The sequence below is a fragment of the Oncorhynchus tshawytscha genome, linkage group LG03 (genome assembly GCF_018296145.1).
Source record: "Oncorhynchus tshawytscha isolate Ot180627B linkage group LG03, Otsh_v2.0, whole genome shotgun sequence".
Classification (NCBI taxonomy): Eukaryota; Metazoa; Chordata; class Actinopteri; order Salmoniformes; family Salmonidae; genus Oncorhynchus; species Oncorhynchus tshawytscha.
This window is the reverse complement of record NC_056431.1, coordinates 40,045,471-40,065,398: the sequence shown is the minus strand read 5'-3', so window position 1 is coordinate 40,065,398 and position 19,928 is coordinate 40,045,471. Positions and strand designations below refer to the sequence as shown.

Genomic DNA, 19,928 nt, shown 5'->3' with positions numbered 1-19,928 from the left:
TGAAATTAATTACATAATGATTCCGCTTATTTCTATTGTATGTAAAGAATCCAAACAGTACATCTCTCCACAATCGTGTAAAATCTTCATAAATGTGTTCAATTATAAACCTACTGATGTCTTGCCACAGTTTTCTTACATGCATACAATGCCAAAAAAGATGCACAACTGTTTCTGGGTGGTCATTACAAAAGGAGCAATTGGAGTTGATGTTTTCCTTAAACTTCTTCATATAGTGGTTGGCAGGATAATATTTATGAATAATTTTAAAGGAAACTTCCTTAATTTTGTTAACAAGTAGGTATGTGTGTGGCAACATCCAAACTTTTTTCCAACAGATATTATCAATAAATCCATTCCAATAAGGCATGACATAAGGTATAGATACAACATCCTGCCCCCTCACTTCGTGCTATCTTGATCGTTGGCCACAACTTGTTCCTTCTTTCTATGTCTTCCGGGCTGAGATGCTCGGCGAAACGCATACCATGGCTCTGAAGGAAGGCGTTCTTCCTAGCAGCTTTCCAGAAAGCATCCCTGTAGAATCTGGTAGTGAATAGGATGATGATACCCCTGGGTCTTGAATCGCTTTGCTGTTGCTTCTTGCCGAGGCGATGTACAACGTCGATGGTATCACCAACTTTGTTCTTCTCTGCAGACAAAACTTCTTGGCAGATACGGATAGCCTCTCCTCGCACATCTTCCTTCTCCACCTCTGGCAAGCCGTAGAGTCTCAGGTTCCATTTTCTTGTGTATTGTTCCAGATCATTGAGACGTCTATGGTAGACATTGTTATTCTTTTCCACCCTTTCCACATTTTTTTCAACTTTTGCCACTCTCGTTTTCACATCATTAATTTCACCACATGCAAACTCCAGTCTTTTTCAAGCCTTCGATAACCATGGTGTTCGCGCCTACCATTTTCTCAATGGCGTCACACCTGGAGTTGAGTAAGGAGAGGGTAGCCACGATGTCAGAGTTCATGTTGGGTTTTTTGGAGGGTGGAGGTTTGCACGGAGTAACCGGTAAAGAGGGAAATTCGTCATCTTCAGCATTCGAAAGCATGATATTATCCATAGGCCAAGTGTAGTTATGGCAGTTGTCTAAAAGCACGTTTCTCTCTTGTTGATTAGCAATAGAACGGCTAACTTTTTCCTTTCTTTTTTTGTCACGACTTTGCATGGACATGCTGAAATAAATGATCCAATTATCATTCCAGTCACAGGAAAGGTCTTACATCTTGAACAAATAAAGATAATAATGACTAAACTTTTTTTATTTAAATTTTTCACAATCTTTTTGAAGTTTGGTACGGAGCTCGGTAAAAAAGCGTCTGTTCAAGCAGCCATCTTGGCACCGTCCCTATTCGCATGATAGTGTAGCATGATGTGTTGTAGGCCTACTTTGGGTTTACGGCTTCTTCCAATGGTTTGTGGCACAGGTGGTTTATACACCGCAAAAAAAATCTAAACTACCCTTCATCTGTCATTTAAACAGTAAAGTATGAGAAACCGGGGGATTATCATGAATTACACACGACGAAGGCTGTTCTCAAACGCCTGGAGTAAACGGTAGCCAACATACAGTACATACATTTTTTTGACCTTGACAACCAAACCCTTTTTTTTCTATTTAGCCAGAGTCCGATGAATTCATGGGTACCTTTTTGTATGTCTGAGTGCAATGCTAGAGGTCGTTTATCAAGCCAATGCTAACTAGCGTTAGCCCAATGATTGAAAGTATACAGAAGCAGCTAGCGTGCTAGAGTGAATAGTTTGGGCAAAAGCCAGTAGTTCAGAGATTCTGACGTTGCTAGCCAAGCGGACTGGTGGTCCATTTTAAGCAACAACAAAAAAAGGTTGATATGCAGGCTGGCCAACTAAAGCTAACACACAATCACATCAAGCAGCTGTGCATTTTAATTCGTTTTACCTTTTTTTCTATTTCCATTTCTTTGGATTTATCTCCATAATAATGATGATTTCGCCTGGCTCAGAGAAGCTGTCAGTCTTGTCTGGACACATTAATACAACTGGTGAGTCTATTCCTGGATGCTATTAGGTTAAAACCACATTCCAACAATGTATCTATTTCACAACCCACTACTGTTGTGAAATAACATAACTAATTTCTGCATAGGTCGGAGAGGCAGGCTTGCAAGGTTCAGAGTTGGAGGACTCATTGTGGATATGACCCAATTTAGCATGGACATTGCCATTGAGGGCTTCCAACCATTTTAAAGTAGTCAACTGAGTTTCTTATGGGTTGGGAGCGATCAGCCAATGATCAGAGCATTGTCTTCCAAGTTGGGTTAACTATGATTTTTTAAATGTCTTTAAAATACTGTATATCACCACATTCTAGTGGCCACAAGTCAATGACACAATTTGGTTCAGGACTCCAGCACTGCAAGTGGCAGTAAATCACCAATATTAGCTGTATGCTTTTTTCAAACACAAAATAAGAAAATGTAATACTTCAAAATGGAGATGGCCTCAATGACACTGTGCGTACTGTCACAGATGCCATAGTACATTGTTCATTCAAATGGAATTGTTATTGTGAATAACTCGCAGCTATCAACCAACCAGCATCCAAGATCCAAATGTACAGTTTTATAATGACTGTAGCCTATAATGGGACAAAGGACATTCTGATATTGTAATTGATTGACTGTCTGCATTGTACCGTAATCTTGGCATTTAATGTTTTTTAATCATTATCTCTGTTGTAGTCCTATGTTCGATCTTGTAGGCCTCGTCCTAATATTTTAAATATTTCTTAACTCCATTCTTTTACTTTTCGATTTGTGTGTATTGTTGTGAATTGTTTGATATTACTGCACTGTTGGAGCTAGGAACACAAGCATTTTGCTACACCCCAGGAACATCTGCTAAATGTATGTATGTGACCAATAAAATTTGACTTGATTTTGATGGTTTTGCATACGTGATCGAGCTTCTGTGTATGTGTGCAGGGGCAAGGGGCCAAGCTTTTTTTCCCTTGACTTGAGGGATAAAGTTTTATTGTATATATTTCAGAAAGTGATCAAAATAAGAAACAACTCAATATAAAAATAGGCAGACTAAATCATGATTTATGCACAAAGTGCATTCGAAAAGTATTCAGACCCCTTTACTTTTTCCACATTTTTATGTTAGTCTTATTCTAAGATGTATTAAATACATTTTTTTTTAAAAATCTCATCACTCTACACACAGTACCCCATAATGTCAATGTGAAAACAGTTTTTTAAAACATTTTTGGAAATGTGTATAAAAAAACAAAACAGAAATACCTTATTTAAATAAGTATTCAGACCCTTTGCTATGAGACTTGAACATGAACTCAAGTGCATCCTGTTTCTATTGATCATGCTTGAGATGTTTCTACAACTTGATTGGAATTCACATGTGGTAAATCCAATTAACTGGACATGTCTATATAAGGTCCCACAGTTGACAGTGCACGTTAGAGCATAAATCAAGCCATTAGGTCGAAGGAATTGTCTGTAGAGCTCAGAGGCAGGATTGTGTCGAGGCACAGATCTGGGGAAGGTTACCAAAAAATGTCTGCAGCATTGAAGGTCCCCAATAACAGACTGGCCTCCATCATTCGTAAATGGAAGAAGTTTGGATCCACCAAGACTCTCCTTAGAGCTGGCCACCCAGCAAAACTGAGCAATCGGGGGAGAAGGGAAAGAGAAAGGGGGATACCTAGTCAGTCAATTGAATGCCTTCAATTGAAATGTGTCTTCCGTATTTAAACCAAACCCTCTGAATCAGAGAAAGACCTTGGTCAGGGAGGTGACCAAGAACTCGATGGTCACTCTGACAGAGCGCCAGAGTTCCTCTGGAGATGGGAGAACCTTCCAGGACAACCTCTGCAGCACTCCACCAATCAGGCCTTTATGGTAGTGGCCAGACGGAAGCCACTCCTAGGTGAAAGGCACATGACAGTCCGCCTGGAGGACCTCAGACTAGGGTGATTGTACACCTTACCACAGGACAAAGACCCTAAGCACATAGCCAAGACAATGCAGGAATAGCTTCGGGACAAGTCTCTTAATGTCCTTGAGTGGCCCACCCAATGCCCGGACTTGAACCCGATCAAACATCTCTGGAGAGACCTGAAAATAGCTGTGCAGTGACGCTCCCCATCCAACCTGACAGAGCTTGAGAGGATCTGCAGAGAAGAATGGGAGAAACTCCCCAATACAGCTGTGCCAAGCTTGTTGCATCACACCCAAGAATACTTGAAGTTGTAATCGCTGCCAAAGGTGCTTCAACAAAGTACTGAGTAAAGGGTCTGAATACTTATGTAAATGTGGTATTTCAGTTTTTTGTTTTTAATAAATTTGCTAACATTTCTACAAACCTGTTTCTGCTTTGTCATTATGGGGTATTGTGTATAGATTGGTGAGGGGGGGGGGGCAATTTAATCCATTTTAGAATAAGGCTGTTACAAAATGAGAAATGTCATGTGGTCTGAATACTTTCCGAATGCATTGTACGTTCCTGAAAAAAATACTGACTTGGAATTTGAGCAGGTTACGTTCAGGCTGTTTCCTATCAGTGGAACTGCACCATCTACTTTCGCTTTCTCGGAAACCACATGGTTTCTACACTGCCGTTCCATCATTTTCTGCCACTCCCGCCGACAGAACCTGAGAGCACTTGCAAAGATAAATGAAGATTCGACCACGACTGTTGAACTTTGCCAAGCAATTGTAATACATGCAGTTTCGTCAGCAAGACAGCTTTTTGAGTTATGAATTAGCTTTTTAAAATGTTGAACATTCCATTGCAGTACAGGAGGAACTACCCCAAAAATATGTGACATTACTTCCAATGCCTTTTTTCAATAATATGTTAGGTTTCTATTTACGGTCTGAATGAGTTACGTTTTTAAATTTAAGTTTCTGATTTCATGCGGATGAGGGAGGTTGCCCGATAGAAAGAACAGCGCCAAAACGCGCACTGGACTTTGATTGGTTCTCTACTGAATTTATGCAAAAGCTTAGCTGCGATAGGCTATACAGAATTAAAAAGCCTACCTAAATGTTCACATGTTTTCTGAAGCAAAGGGCTGGGGATGTTAGTGGAGGAACCTTTTCCCATCTATCTTGACTTCACCTTTTTGTACCGTTTTCAACGTTAATCAAGGTAGGTACAGCTTACTGTACCTGGTAGTTACTGTAATCAATACATAGCATATCAAATACGCCCACAAAAGCAATTGTGCATTGCAGGGAATTTTGTGGATATATTATTGAAACGGTCAAATATTGTACATATTTCAAACGATTGTCACAAAATAGATTGTCTGTTCACAGAATTTGGTTTGTAAGGAAAAATATAATTTCTGCCATTTTCTTCTAATTATTTTTTTTGAATAATTTAATTTGACAATTGTATTAGGTTTCATTGGCAGCTACTGACACATACGTTTTTGCATAGCGTTACTTGTGCGGATTAATTTGACAAAAGTGATTAGGCCACCTAATAATTGCATACTGAATCAATGCATGTGCAATAACTACAAGTGTGGTACAATAGATTACCATGTTTGTAATCATGTTTTCATTTTATTTTTGTCTTGCAATGCTGTTTTCAGAATGTATTTGCTTGAATCATCATAATCGTATAAAGACACTTCAGTTGATCTTGCAATGCTTCAAAGATGCAGGTTTAGAAAAATCACACACCCCATAACCATAGCTGTTGACTGAATATAATTCGCTTCAATCAATCAGCATGTGATAATGGTTGTATATTCTTCATTTGGAACAGGAAACGAATTAGAAATATATCTTGATAAGAGACACATGATATTCAATGGTTCAATGCGTAATCTAATCTATTGATGAAAAAACAACTGTTCATCAGTGCAGGAAAGGCTGCAGTATTGTCCCTGGGCATCACTTGTAACCAGTGATGGAAAAAGTATCCAATTGTCATACTTGAGTGAAAGTTAAGATACCTTAATAGAAAATGCCTCAAGTAAAAGTCACACAGTAAAATACTGCTTTGAGTAAAAGTCTAAAAGTATTTGGTTTTAGATTAATCAAAACTAAAAGTATAAATAATTTCACATTCCTTATATCAGTGGTTCCCAAACTCTTTGGGAATGCAAAACTCTGCGTACCCCCTCTAGCGCCAGGGTCAGCACACTCTCAAATGTTGTTTTGCCATCATTGTAAGCCTGCCACACACACACACTACACGGTACATTTATTAAACATAAGAATGAATGGTGAATTTTTGTCACAACCCTGCTCGTAGGAAGTGACAAAGAGCTCTTATGGGACCAGGGAACAAATAATATAATAATAATAATCAATCATTTTGCTCTTTATATAACCATCTTAGATATAAAACCTTATTTGTTCATCGAAAATGGTGAATAACTTACCGCAGGTTAAAGAGAAGTGTGTGATTGTAAGGATGCACATAACTCTACAATGTTGGGTTGTATTGGAGAGAGTCTCAGTCTTAAATCATTTTCCACACACAGTCTGTGCCTGTATTTAGTTTTGATGCTATTGAGGGCCGAGAATCCTCTCTCACATACAGTTGAAGTCGGAAGTTTACATACACTTCGGTTGGAGTCATTAAAACTCATTTTTCAACCACTCCACAAATTTCTTGTTAACAAACTATAGTTTTGGCAAGTCAGTTAGGACATCTACTTTGTGCATGACACAAGTCATTTTCCCAACAATTGTTTACACACAGATTTCTTCACTTATAATGCACTGTATCACAATTAAAGTGGGTCAGCAGTTTACATACACTAAGTTGACTGTGCCTTTAAACAGCTTGGAAAATTCCAGAAAATGATGTCATGGCTTTAGAAGCATCTGATAGGCAAAAGTACATAATTTGAGTCAATTGTAGGTGTACCTGTGGATGTATTTGAAGGCCTACCTTCAAACTCAGTGACTCTTTGTGTGACATCATGGGAAACTAAATAAATCAGCCAAGACCCCAGAAAAAAATTGTAGACCTCTACAAGTCTAGTTCATCCTTGGGAGCAATTTCCAAACGCCTGAAGGTACCATGTTCATCTGTACAAACAATGTTACACAAGTATAAACACCATGTGACCACGCAGCCATCATACCACTCAGGAAGGAGACGCGTTCTGTCTCCAAGAGATGAACGTACTTTGGTGAGAAAGTGCAAATCAATCCCAAAACAACAGCAAAGGACCTTGTGAAGATACTGGAGGAAACAGGTACAAAAGTATCTATATCCACAGTAAAACAAGTCCTATATCGACATAACTTGAAAGGCCACTCCGCAAGGAAGAAGCCACTGCTCCAAAACCGCAATAAAAAAGCTAGACTACAACTTTTGCAACTGCACATGGGGACAAATATTGTACTTTTTGGAGCAATATCCTCTGGTCTGATGAAACAAAAATAGAACTGTTTGGCCATAATGACTTGTTTTACTGTTTTATGTTTGGATGAAAAAGTGGGAGGCTTGGAAGCCGAAGAACACCATACCAACCGTGAAGCACGGGGGTAGCAGCATCATGTTTTGAGGGTGCTTTGCTGCAGGAGGGACTGGTGCACTTCACAAAATAGATGGCTTCATGAGGAGGAAAATCATGTGGATATATTAAAACATCTCAAGACATCAGTTAAAGCTTGGTCGCAAATGGGTCTTCCAAATGGACAATGACTCCAAGCATACTTCCAAAGCTGTGGCAAAATGGCTTAAGGACAACAAAGTCAAGGTATTAGAGTGGCCATCACAAAGCCCTGACCTCAATTCCATAGAAAATTTGTGGGCAGAACTGAAAAAGCGTGTGCGAGCAAGTAGGCCGACAAACCTGACTCAGTTACAGTAGCTCTGTCAGGAGGAATGGGCCAAAATTCACCCAATTTATTGTGGCAAGCTTGTGGAAGGCTACCCGAAACGTTTGACCCAAGTTAAACATTTTAAAGGCAATGCTACCAAATACTAATTGAGTGTATGTAAACTTCTGACCCACTGGGAATGTGATGAAAGAAATAAAAGCTGAAATAAATCATTCCCTCTACTATTATTCTGACATTTCACATTCTTAAAATAAAGTGGTGATCCTAACTGACCTAAGACAGGGAATTTTTACTAGGATTACATGTCAGGAATTGTGGAAAAACTGAGTTTAAATGTATTTGGCTGAGGTGTATGTAAACTTCCGACTTCATCTGTAGGTACGTGGTTGCAAAGGGCATCAGTGTCTTAACAGCGTGATTTGCCAAGGCAAGAAACTCTGAGCGCAGCCCTATCCAGAAATCTGGCAGTGGCCTCTGATTAAATTAAATGTTCACAGAACTGCTTGTTGTAATTTTGATGAGTCTCTCTTGTTCAGATATTGTTGAGTGGACTGGAGGCAGGGCATGAAAGGGATAACGAATCCAGTTGTTGTGTGTCGTCCGTTTTGGGAAAGTACCTTCGTAATTGCGTACACAGTTCACTCAGGTGCTTCACTATATCACATTTGACATTGCCCGTAAGCTTGAGTTCATTTACACACAAATAAAATCGTACAATGATGGAAAGACCTGTGTGTTGTCCTTGTTAATGCAGACAGAAAAGAGCTCCAACTTCTTAATCATAGCCTCAATTTTGTCCCGAACACTGAATATAGTCCCGGAGAGTCCCTGTAATCCTGGATTCAGATAATTCAGGCTAGAAAAAACATCACCCAGATAGACCAGTCGTGTGAGAAACTGGTCATCATGCAAGCGGTCAGACAAGTGAAAATTATGGTCAGTAAAGAAAACTTAAATCTCATCTCTCAATTTAAAAAACGGCGTCAATACTTTGCCCCTTGATAACCAGCGCACTTCTGTATGTTGTAAAAGCGTTACATGGTCGCTGCCCATATCATTACATAATGCAGAAAATACACGAGAGTTCAGGGGCCTTGCTTTAAGAAAGTTAACCATTTTCACTGTTGTGTTCAAAATGTCTTTCAAGCTGCCAGGCATTCCTTTAGCAGCAAGAGCCCCTCGGTGGATGCTGCAGTGTACCCAAGTGGCGTAGGGAGCAACTGCTTGCACGCCCGTTACCACTCCACCATGTCTCCCTGTCATGGCTTTTGCACCATCAGTACAGATACCAACACATCTTGACCACCAATGTCCATTTGATGTCACAAAGCTGTCCAGTACTTTAAATATATCCTCTTATGTTGTTCTGGTTTCCAGTGGTTTGCAGAAGAGGATGTCCTCCTTAATTGACCCCCCATAAACGTAACGGACATATACCAGGAGCTGTGCCAGGCCAGCTACGTCTGTTGACTCATCCAGCTGTAACGCATAGAATTCACTGGCTTGTATGTGAAGCAGTAATTGTTTCAAAACATATCCTGCCATGTCCCTAATGCGTTCTGAAACAGTGTTGTTTGATGAAGGCATTGTTTGTATAGTTTTTGGAGCCTTTTCCCCCAGCATTGTCCCAGCCATATCCACGGCAGCAGGAAGAATTAAGTCCTCCACAATATTATGGGGCTTGCCTGTTCTATCCACTCGAGAGCTCACCATATAAGATGCCCCTTCTAGCCCCTTTTATTAATGGTATCTGTTGCTTTTATACATGTCTTACTACTCAAAAGTAATCTTTATTCTTGCTCAAAAAACTCCAGTGGCTTATTTTTCAAATTGTCATGTTTCGTTCTTAAATGTCTGCACAAGAGTGAAGGTTTCTGGCGAGAGAGTAACGGTTAATGTGATTGGATGTTAAATATTTCACTAGGCTACCTGTATTTGACATTGTGTTGTTATTTCGCTGAACACTAGATGGTTGAATTTTATTTTTGGCAGTAAATCGAGGCTACATAGGCGAGAGAGAAAAAACTCACCCAAATGTATAGCCCCGTTGGAAAATATAAATTTACAGTTTGAAAATGTGAAGAATAAAAAAATATATATATATATATTATTATTTTTTAAATGTGAATCACATGTTTATTTGGTGTATCCCAAACGGCATCCAGTCTAGCTACTTTTAAAGCTTGTTTAAACTATATCCCTTCACCGAGTTACATAGAACGCAGTAAAAAGATAATGGAAAACAATTCAGCCATTATCACATTAGGCAACATTGGTGTTACCCAGCAGTACTATAGAGCAGCTGACTCTTCCTCAACCCTTCAAAAACTAAAGAAGCTAACTGTATGTGCCCATGGAATGGTACAGGGGGAAACAATGATTGCCATGTCTCTGTACCTGGTTCCTAGATGGCCCAGTGGATCCAGCTGCAGAAATTAGACTCCAAGTACCTGGAGCAGTTGGACCAGCTGTATGATGATACTTTCCCCATGGAGATCCGCCAGTACCTCAGTGCGTGGATTGAGAGCCATGACTGGTGAGTGAGCAGCAGTGGCTGACTAGGTCTGTCATTTACACAGTCAGTATGTGTAGATGTGTTCAAAGGCTGTGTACTGTTCTCATAATTTAAGGTGCTGCTGTTTGTTAATCTAGGGAAGGGAGGGCAACTGGCTTCCAGTGGATCAATCCCCCCCCCAAGAAAATATGTAAACTTACTGTTGAGAGTTAGAATAGTACAAAAAGCCCAAGGTGCAATTTCAAAATGTGTTTGTGTAAAAGCAGATTCTCTTGTTATTTCTGTCACTGACAGTCATTCAATTAGCCCATGTCAGCAACAATTCTTTAGTCTAGCAGCCAGCTAATTTACCAATCTATCTAAACTTGTCACTCTCACTCAAATATCATATTAAAAACTGCAATAACTTCTCTCCAGCCTATGTAAAAATATGTAGAATGTACCGAGTGCGCTGAGAGACGGGAAGCAAGTACAGGGAGCGAGTGTTTTAATAAGTAAAACAAAACAAACAACACACCGACATGAAACAGAGTCAATAACACCTGAGGAAAGAACCAAGGGGAGTGACAGATATAGGGAAGATAATCAAGGAGGTGATGGAGTCCAGGTGGGTGTCATGAGGCACTGGTGCCGATGGTAACAGGTGTGCGGGATAATCAGCAGCCTGATTAACCTAGAGGTCAGAGTGAGTATACCTGACATAGAATTGCAGGAAATGCATGGGTAGACGAAAGCCTGCGCCAACTACCGTAATAAGAAAACTGAAAGTAAAAGTAAGAGATGTATCAAGGTTGACACTTTCGTTGTTGTTGATGTGCAGTTTGTCAAACTCTTCACCTTCTAAGACACTGTGTGTTATGTTCTGTTAATTACTGATGTCCCCTTTAAGGATGGAGCACCCTTGGTCATGCGCAGTGTTGTTCTGTTATTCTGGTACTAACTCGTTTGAGTAAATGTGAAGCTCCAGTTCAATTACTTGTATTCAGAGTCTTTCTTATTATATAAATAAGTACTACGTGTTAAGACACTACAATGGCGACGAGGATGATTACCTGCAGTGTGCATCACAAATACAGATGGAGCTCATAGGAAGAGAGGAAGACCCTGTAGCACAACAGTTCGCAAGCAGTGAAGACGAGGGGAGAGCTGACGAGAACGAGGCCCTAGATCAAAGACCCGTGGAGCCGGAAGTAAAGAGAATGGCTAGCATCGGGAAAGTAGATGTGTTTGATGACACGCAAGAAAACTGGGCAACTTACATTGAACGACTGGAACAGTACTTCATTGCAAACGACATTGCTGATAACAAGAGAGTACCAGCGTTGTTGAGTTTAATTAGACCAAAAACGTACAGTTTGCTAAGAGATCTGACTGCCCCTCTGAAGCCCTCAAATAAAACATTCACAGGTGATTTTGCAATATCTCCACAATCTCTATCACCTAAACCACTCCTCATCGCGGAACGTTTTCGTTTCCACAAGAGAGATCAGAATGGGGGGGGGGTGTTAGTACATATGTAGCAGAGTTGAAGAAACTCTGAACATTGCCAGTTTGGAGAGAACCTAAATGACACATTAAGGGATACATTTGTTTGTGGACTGAAACATGAACACATTCAAAAACGTTTGCTCACAGAATCGGAGCTCACGAGATTGAGCCCAATGGGGGCGTTGCAGGTCAGAGTGCGTTATGGGGGGCAAACACAGCAGTTACAGCTGTATGTGGTCCCTGGAACTGGCCCCCCATTATTTGGCAGGGAATGGCCTTCAAAAATAAAGCTGAACTGGTGTGACTTGAAAATGCTCCACACGTTCCAGTCCAAAGAGAAAGGCACAGACCAAACGCTGGAACACTTGCGGAAGAAATACAACACAGTTTTCAGTGATCAGATGGGAACAGTAAAAGGCTTCACAGCAAAACTTGTACTGAGAGATGACGCAACCCAAATTCTGCAAAGCCAGATCTGTTCCATACTCCCTGAGACCAAAGGTGGAAGCAGAAATCGATCGATCGCTTGCAGGATACAGGGATCCTGACAAGTGGACAGAAGCGAATGGGCCACACCCATAGTTCCTATTGTGAAGAAAGACAGGTCTGTTAGAATGTGTGGAGACTTCAAGGTATCTGTGAATTCAATGTTGCATGTGGACCAATACCCCCTACCACGTCTGGATGACATCTTTGCTGCACTAGCTGGTGGGAAACACTTCAGTAAAATCGATCTGAAACAGGCTTACCTGCAGCTACCGGTTGAAGAGAGCTCCAAACAGTACCTGACAAACACACACAAAGGTCTATACAGGTATAACCGCCTGGTTTTTGGCATTGCATCAGCCCCAGCCATTTGGCAACGAACTATTGACCAGATTTTGCAAGGAATCCCAGGAACCCAGTGTATCCTGGATGACATGATCATAACAGGACGCACCGACAAAGAGCACCTGGCTAACTTGGAAGAGGTCCTGAAAAGACTGAAAGAGTATGGTCTACAGGCCAAACTTACAGAAGTGTGAGTTCTAACAAAGACATGAAATTGACTACAATGGATTGCACAAAACACAGGACAAAATCGAGGCAGTGGTACAGGCACCACGACCACAAAATATCACAGAAGTGAGATCTTTCACGGGATTGATCAATTACTACAGAAGATTCCTCCCAAACCTTTCAGCAGTACTCCAGCCTCTAAATCAGCTCCTGGAAAAGAATAGGACATGGCGGTGGACAGACCAGTGTGAAAATGCATTTCTGGAGGCAAAACGGCTCATAACATCTGAACAGGTCCTGATGCATTACGACCCTGAAATGCCAGTGAAGTTGGCTTGTGATGCGTCCCTTTATGGCTTAGGTGCCGTCCTTTCACACACACTGAACGATGGGTCAGAGAGGCCAGTTGCATTTGCGTCACGAACATTGAATGATGCAGAGAAAAACTACTCACAAATCGACAAAGAAGCACTGGCACTAGTGTGGGGCGTCAAGAAATTCCACCCATACCTATATGGCAAGCATTTCACACCGGTTACAGATCACCAGCCGTTGCTTTCCACTTTCAGTCCAAAGAAAGGCATTCCGGCGATGACAGCAGCCAGGTTACAGCGATACGCCCTGTTCCTTGGCAGTCATATGTATGACATTGAGTTTAAGCCGTCATCCCTCCACACAAATGCAGATGGATTATCCAGACTGCCGTGTACAAGAGAAAGACAAAGGAGGGTGGATGCAGTGGACATGTTCCATACCGCTCAGCTCGAGGCACTACCGGTCACAAGCACAGTTATCAAACCGGAGACAAGGAAAGATGTGACCTTGTCAAAAGTGTACACCTACACCATGTCAGGATGGCCAGCTACTGGCAGAAAGGAGCTGACTCCTGTATTTCCAACGGAGAAACGAAATTACAACATACCAAGGATGTTTGAAGTGGGGAATGAGAGTCATGATACCCCAGAAATGCCAACATCTAGTATTGCAGAAACTACATGAAGGTCATATTGGAATTGTCAAAACGAAGCTGCTCGCAAGGAGCCACTTCTGGTGGCCAGGTCTGAATCAACAGATAGAAAACATGGTGAAGAACTGTAGCAGATGTTTGGAAACCCTTCCCTGCTCCTGTCCCAGTCCACCCATGGGAATGACCCACAGAGCCATGGCAGAGAATCCATGTGGACTACGCTGGTCCCTTTTGAAAAGCACATGTTTCTGGTTATACAGTAGTTGATGCCCATTCCAAATGGCCAGAGGTGTTTTGCACCGACTCCTCCACCTCAGCTCAGACGATAGAGTGTCTCAGATCAACGTTTGCACGCTTCAGTTTGCCGCTGCAGCTGGTAAGTGACAACGCACAAGCTTTTGTAAGTGACGAGTTTACAAGATTCATGTCAGTAAATGGAATCAAACACTCAACCTCAGCTCCGTACCACCCTGCCACCAATGGGCTGGCAGAACGCTTTGTGCAAACCCTAAAGCAAGGACTCAGTGCAGCAAAACGAGACGAAGGGACTTTGCAAACAAAACTGGCCAAGTTCCTGGCCTCCTACCGAAACACCCCACATGCCACGACAAATGAAAGCCCAGCCGCACTGATGTTCGGGAGGCCTCTCCGCACACAGCTGGACATCATGAAGCCAAACAGGCGTAATGAAGTGCTGAACAAACAAGCCAAGATGCTTTCTGGTGGCCGGGAGCGCCATCTCCAAACAGGACAGGAAGTGATGGTGCGAGACTACAGAAGAGGAGGGAAATGGACAAGAGGGAACGTACACGCACAAACGGGACCCAGAACTTACCAGGTTCAAGTGAGCCCAGACATAATGTGGCTGCGTCACATTATCCAAATGCATTCTACGGAAAACAGCACAACAATCGAGAGAACTGGCACATAGAGCTCCTGAGAGTGACACACAGGGAACTGTAGAGGACGGTGGGGCAGTAGAGAGAACAGGCACAGAGATCCTGAGAGAGACACACAGGGAACTGTAGAGGACGGTGGGGCAGTAGAGAGAACAGGCACAGAGATCCTGAGAGTGACACACAGGGAACTGTAGAGGACGGTGGGGCAGTGGAGAGAACAGGCACAGAGCTCCTGAGAGTGACACACAGGGAACTGTAGAGGACGGTGGGGCAGTAGAGAGAACAGGGACAGAGATCCTGAGAGTGACACACAGGGAACTGTAGAGGACGGTGGGGCAGTAGAGAGAACAGGGACAGAGATCCTGAGAGTGACACACAGGGAACTGTAGAGGACGGTGGGGCAGTAGAGAGAACAGGCACAGAGAGATCCTGAGAGTGACACACAGGGAACTGTAGAGGACGGTGGGGCAGTAGAGAGAACAGGCACAGAGAGATCCTGGGAGTGACACACAGGGAACTGTAGAGGACGGTGGGGCAGTAGAGAGAACAGGGACAGAGATCCTGAGAGTGACACACAGGGAACTGTAGAGGACGGTGGGGCAGTAGAGAGAACAGGGACAGAGATCCTGAGAGTGACACACAGGGAACTGTAGAGGACGGTGGGGCAGTAGAGAGAACAGGCACAGAGAGATCCTGAGAGTGACACACAGGGAACTGTAGAGGACGGTGGGGCAGTAGAGAGAACAGGCACATAGAGATCCTGAGAGTGACACACAGGGAACTGTAGAGGACGGTGGGGCAGTAGAGAGAACTGGCACATAGAGCTCCTGAGAGTGACACACAGGGAACTGTAGAGGACGGTGGGGCAGTAGAGAGAACAGGTACAGAGAGCTCCTGAGAGTGACACACAGGGAACTGTAGAGGACGGTGGGGCAGTAGAGAGAACTGGCACATAGAGCTCCTGAGAGTGACACACAGGGAACTGTAGAGGACGGTGGGGCAGTAGAGAGAACAGGCACAGAGAGATCCTGAGAGTCACACACAGGGAACTGTAGAGGACGGTGGGGCAGTAGAGAGAACAGGCACAGAGAGATCCTGAGAGTGACACACAGGGAACTGTAGAGGACGGTGGGGCAGTAGAGAGAACAGGCACAGAGGATCCTGAGAGTGACACACAGGGAACTGTAGAGGACAGTGGGGCAGTAGAGAGAACAGGCACAGAGATCCTGAGAGTGACACACAGGGAACTGTAGAGGACGGTGGGGCAGTAGAGAGAACAGGCACAGAGAGATCCTGAGAGTGACACACAGGGAACTGTAGAGGACGGTGGGGCAGTAGAGAGAACAGGCACAGAGAGATCCTGAGAGTGACACACAGGGAACTGTAGAGGACGGTGGGGCAGTAGAGAGAACAGGCACAGAGAGATCCTGAGAGTGACACACAGGGAACTGTAGAGGACGGTGGGGCAGTAAAGAGACCCCAGGCTGAAAGAAGGGAACGTGTTGATGAAGGTGCTGCTATAGCAGAAGCTATAATGGAACAAGCACACACTGAGGATGTTCAGGAGCCTCCAGACAATCCGAGGCGCTACCCAGAATGAAGGCACCGCCCACCAGACAGACTAGACTTATAAACAAACAAACAAAAAAGATGCAAAATAACTACAAGTTCTGGGAAATGTTTCAGTTGTGGTTTGGTAAAAGTAACTCTGATTGTATAAGAGAAGGAATATTATGTTCTGTTAATTACTGATGTCCCCTTTAAGGATGGAGCACCCTTGGTCATGCGCAGTGTTGTTCTATGTTATTCTGGTACTAACTCGTTTGAGTAAATGTGAAGCTCTAGTTCAATTACTTGTTTTCAGAGTCTTTCTTATTATATAAATAAGTACTAAGTGTTAAGACACTACACTGTGTTTCCGTGGTCTGGTTGCTATCATTTTAAATGATAACAATAGATTTCAAAATCCTGCCCCTTTTGGTTGACGCCCTGCAGGGACACGGTGGCAACCAGCGTTTCCCTGGCGATGGTCCGTTTCCATGACCTCTTGGGCCAGTTGGACAACCAGTTCAGCCACTTCGCCCTGGAGAACGACTTCCTGTTGCAACACAATGTACGCAAGATTAAACGCAAACTGCAGGTAAGGTCAGGGTGGAATGTGGATTGACATTAATTTACAAGGTATAAACACTCAGGCATTGGCTATTGAGTATTAATCCATAAAACTGGTGCTTTGATTCTAAGAGTTCTGGTCTGGAGATACTGTTTTATTGTCAGATCAGGGCCAATCAGGATCGAGGGTATCAACAATGTTTCAAGCTGATGTAATGACACAAATTACACTACATGACCAAAAGTTTGTGGACACCTGCTTGTCGAACATCTCATTCAAAAATCATGGGCATTAATATGGAGTTGGTCCCCCCTTTGCTGCAATAACCTCCTCCACTCTTCTGGGAAGGCTTTCCACTAGATGTTGGAACATTGCTGCAGGGACTTGCTTCCATTCAGCCATGAGCATTAGTGAGGTCGGGCATTGATATTGGGCAATTAGGCCTGGCTTGCAGTCGGCGTTCTAATTAATCTCAAAGGTGTTCAATATAGTTGAGGTCAGGGCTCTGTGCAAGCCTGTCAAGTTCTTCCACACCGATCTCGACAAACCATTTCTGTATGGACCTCGCTTTGTGCACGGGCATTTTCATGCTGAAATAGGAAAGGGTCTTCCCCAAACTGTTGCCACAATGTTGGAACATTGTGATCTAGAATGTCATTGTATGCTGTAGTGTTAAGATTCGTGTTAAGATTTCCCTTCACTGGAACTAAAGGGCCTAGCCCGAACTATAATAAACAGCCCCAGACCATAATTCCTCCACCAAACTTTACAGTGGGCACTATGCATTAGGGCATGTAGCGTTCTCCTTGCATCCACCAAACCCAGATTTGTCCGTCAGACTGCCAGATGGTGAAGCGTGATTCATCACTCCAGAGAACGCGTTTCCACTGCTCCAGAGTCCAATGGCGGCGAGCTTTACACCACTACAGCCGACGATTGGCATTGCACATGGTGATCTTAGGCTAGTGTGTGGCTGCTCGGCCATGGAAACCCATTACATGATGTGCACGACGAACAGTTCTTGTGCTTCCAGAGGCAGTTTAGAATTTGGTAGTAAGTGTTGCAACCGAGGACATATGATTTTATGCGCTACTCACTTCAACACTCGGCAGTCCCGTTCTGTGAGCTTGTGGGGCCTACCACTTTGCGGCTGAGCCGTTGTTGCTCCGAGACATTTCCACTTCATTATAACAGCACTTACAGTTGACCAGGACAGACATTTGACGAACTGACTTGTTGAAAAGGTGGCATCCTATGAAAGTCACTGAGCTCTTCAGTAAAGCCATTCTACTGCCAATGTCTACCTATGGAGATTGCATGGCTGTGTGCTCGATTTTATACACCTGTCTGCAACGAGTGTGGCTGAAATAGCTGAATTCACTCATTTGAAGGTGTCCACATACACAAAAGTATCTCGAGGTTCTTTAAGCTAATCATTAACCATTGTACTGTTTGAGTTTTCAAACACGATACTGGCTATCCAGTCCTTTGTTACATAAGCCTTTGATTTAGCAAACGTAAAGCCGCTATATGTACGTTTTTGGGCGACCCAACCATATTCACATAGAAATGTGAGGTATAGATATGTCATTCTCATTGAAAGCAAGTCTTACGAAGTGGTAGAGCTGTTCTATGTGCACTCTTTCTATGTTTCTCATGTATACGTTTAGTTTTAGCTTCTTTTACTTTCGGATTTGTATCCCAGCTTCAAACAGCTGAAAATGCAATATTTTTAGTTATTGAAAAGATATTTCACAAACTGAAATTAGAATTTTAGCAACCAGGAAAAAATGGCACAATTTCTGCATATTGCACCTATAATGTTTTATCTGGTTTGGTTTGCAGGTTGTTTATAATCAGGATAGCAGTGATATTTCCTTTTTATAAATTACATTTCCAAGAGGTAGCAACTAGCAAGTATGTGAAAAGAACAGTGGTCCTAGAACAGAACCTTGAGGAACACCCATTCGACTTTTAAAGTTGATTAACTGTCTTCCTAGGACCACTTTCAGGAGGACCCTTTGCACATGGCCATGACTATATGTAAATGTCTGAAAGAGGAGAAGAAAATCCTGGCCTGTGCCTTAAAAAAAGAGGTGAGACACTGATCTTGCCTTTTTCATACTGCCTTGTGGAAATGTGGGAGCATAGTTTGTCGCAGTGTGTGTAATGAATTGTGATTGATGCATTCTTTTGTGTTTCTGAGAAAAGTTGTTATTGCATGGACAATTTAGTCATGAACTGATTTTTCAGTAAATCTCTTTGCAGCATATATATATATATATATATATATATTATAATTTTTTTTTAAAGTGTTAAACAGCCTCTGATATGATGTATTTTATCTTCAATCATTGCTGCAACAGAAGTAGCATTTCAGAGTGTGAAGACCATATTGTCTGTGACTGTTTTTGTCAGGAAAACGTTTGGTCCACACAAAACAATGTGGTGTTGGAGAAACAGAAAGAGTTGGACAACAATGTCAAAGACCTGAGGAACCAAGTACAGGTGCGCTCATTTGGCCATTACCATGTGATATTGGTTGTGGTTTTTTTTGTCATGCAGACGACTACGGCATTATCTATATGAAAATAGCCAGTTGAACAGTCTGGAAGAGTAGGACAGAAAATGTTATTCACAAACATCATCGATGTCCATGAAAAACCAATAGTGTGACTTTGCCCTCCTTCAGGATGTAGAGCAGGAAATGAAGTCACTGGAGGACCTACAGGATGAACATGACTTTAAGAAGAAGACCCTGCAGAGCCGAGGTACTGTGTGAGTTATAGCCTCTGAGCCTGAGCCTGGTCCTAGTCTATTTCAACAGCCTGGGTCTGGGACACGAGACTAGACTGGTCCTAGATCTATTGCTACACGTCAGGGTTGGTCCTAGATCTATTGCTATATGTCAGGGTTGGTCCTAGATCTATTGCTATATGTCAGGGTTGGTCCTAGTGTCACGTTCTGACCTTTATTTCCTTTGTTTTTGTCATTATTTAGTATGGTCAGGGCGTGAGTTGGGTGGGCAGTCTATGTTTGTTTTTCTATGTTTTGGGGCATTTCTATGTTTCGGCCTAGTATGGTTCTCAATCAGAGGCAGGTGTCATTAGCTGTCT

The 19,928-nt window shown here is 42.6% G+C and overlaps 1 protein-coding gene across 6 annotated transcripts in view; it reads left to right on the top strand.

Moving 5' to 3' along the window:
- The first annotated feature begins 5,007 nt into the window (after positions 1–5,007).
- The window catches only part of LOC112235369 (signal transducer and activator of transcription 1b), a 32,615-nt gene continuing 17,694 nt past the window's right edge, over positions 5,008–19,928 (top strand). For all 6 annotated transcript variants that reach the window (XR_006082291.1, XM_042315662.1, XM_042315658.1 and 3 more), the window contains exons 1-6: positions 5,008–5,165; positions 10,240–10,367; positions 16,695–16,839; positions 18,813–18,908; positions 19,231–19,320; positions 19,505–19,583. Coding sequence is in view for 5 of the 6 variants with exons in the window: in XM_042315662.1 (XP_042171596.1) it covers positions 10,240–10,367; positions 16,695–16,839; positions 18,813–18,908; positions 19,231–19,320; positions 19,505–19,583 (538 nt within the window). In the remaining variant the exon portion in view is untranslated. The remainder of the gene's footprint in view (positions 5,166–10,239; positions 10,368–16,694; positions 16,840–18,812; positions 18,909–19,230; positions 19,321–19,504; positions 19,584–19,928) is intronic.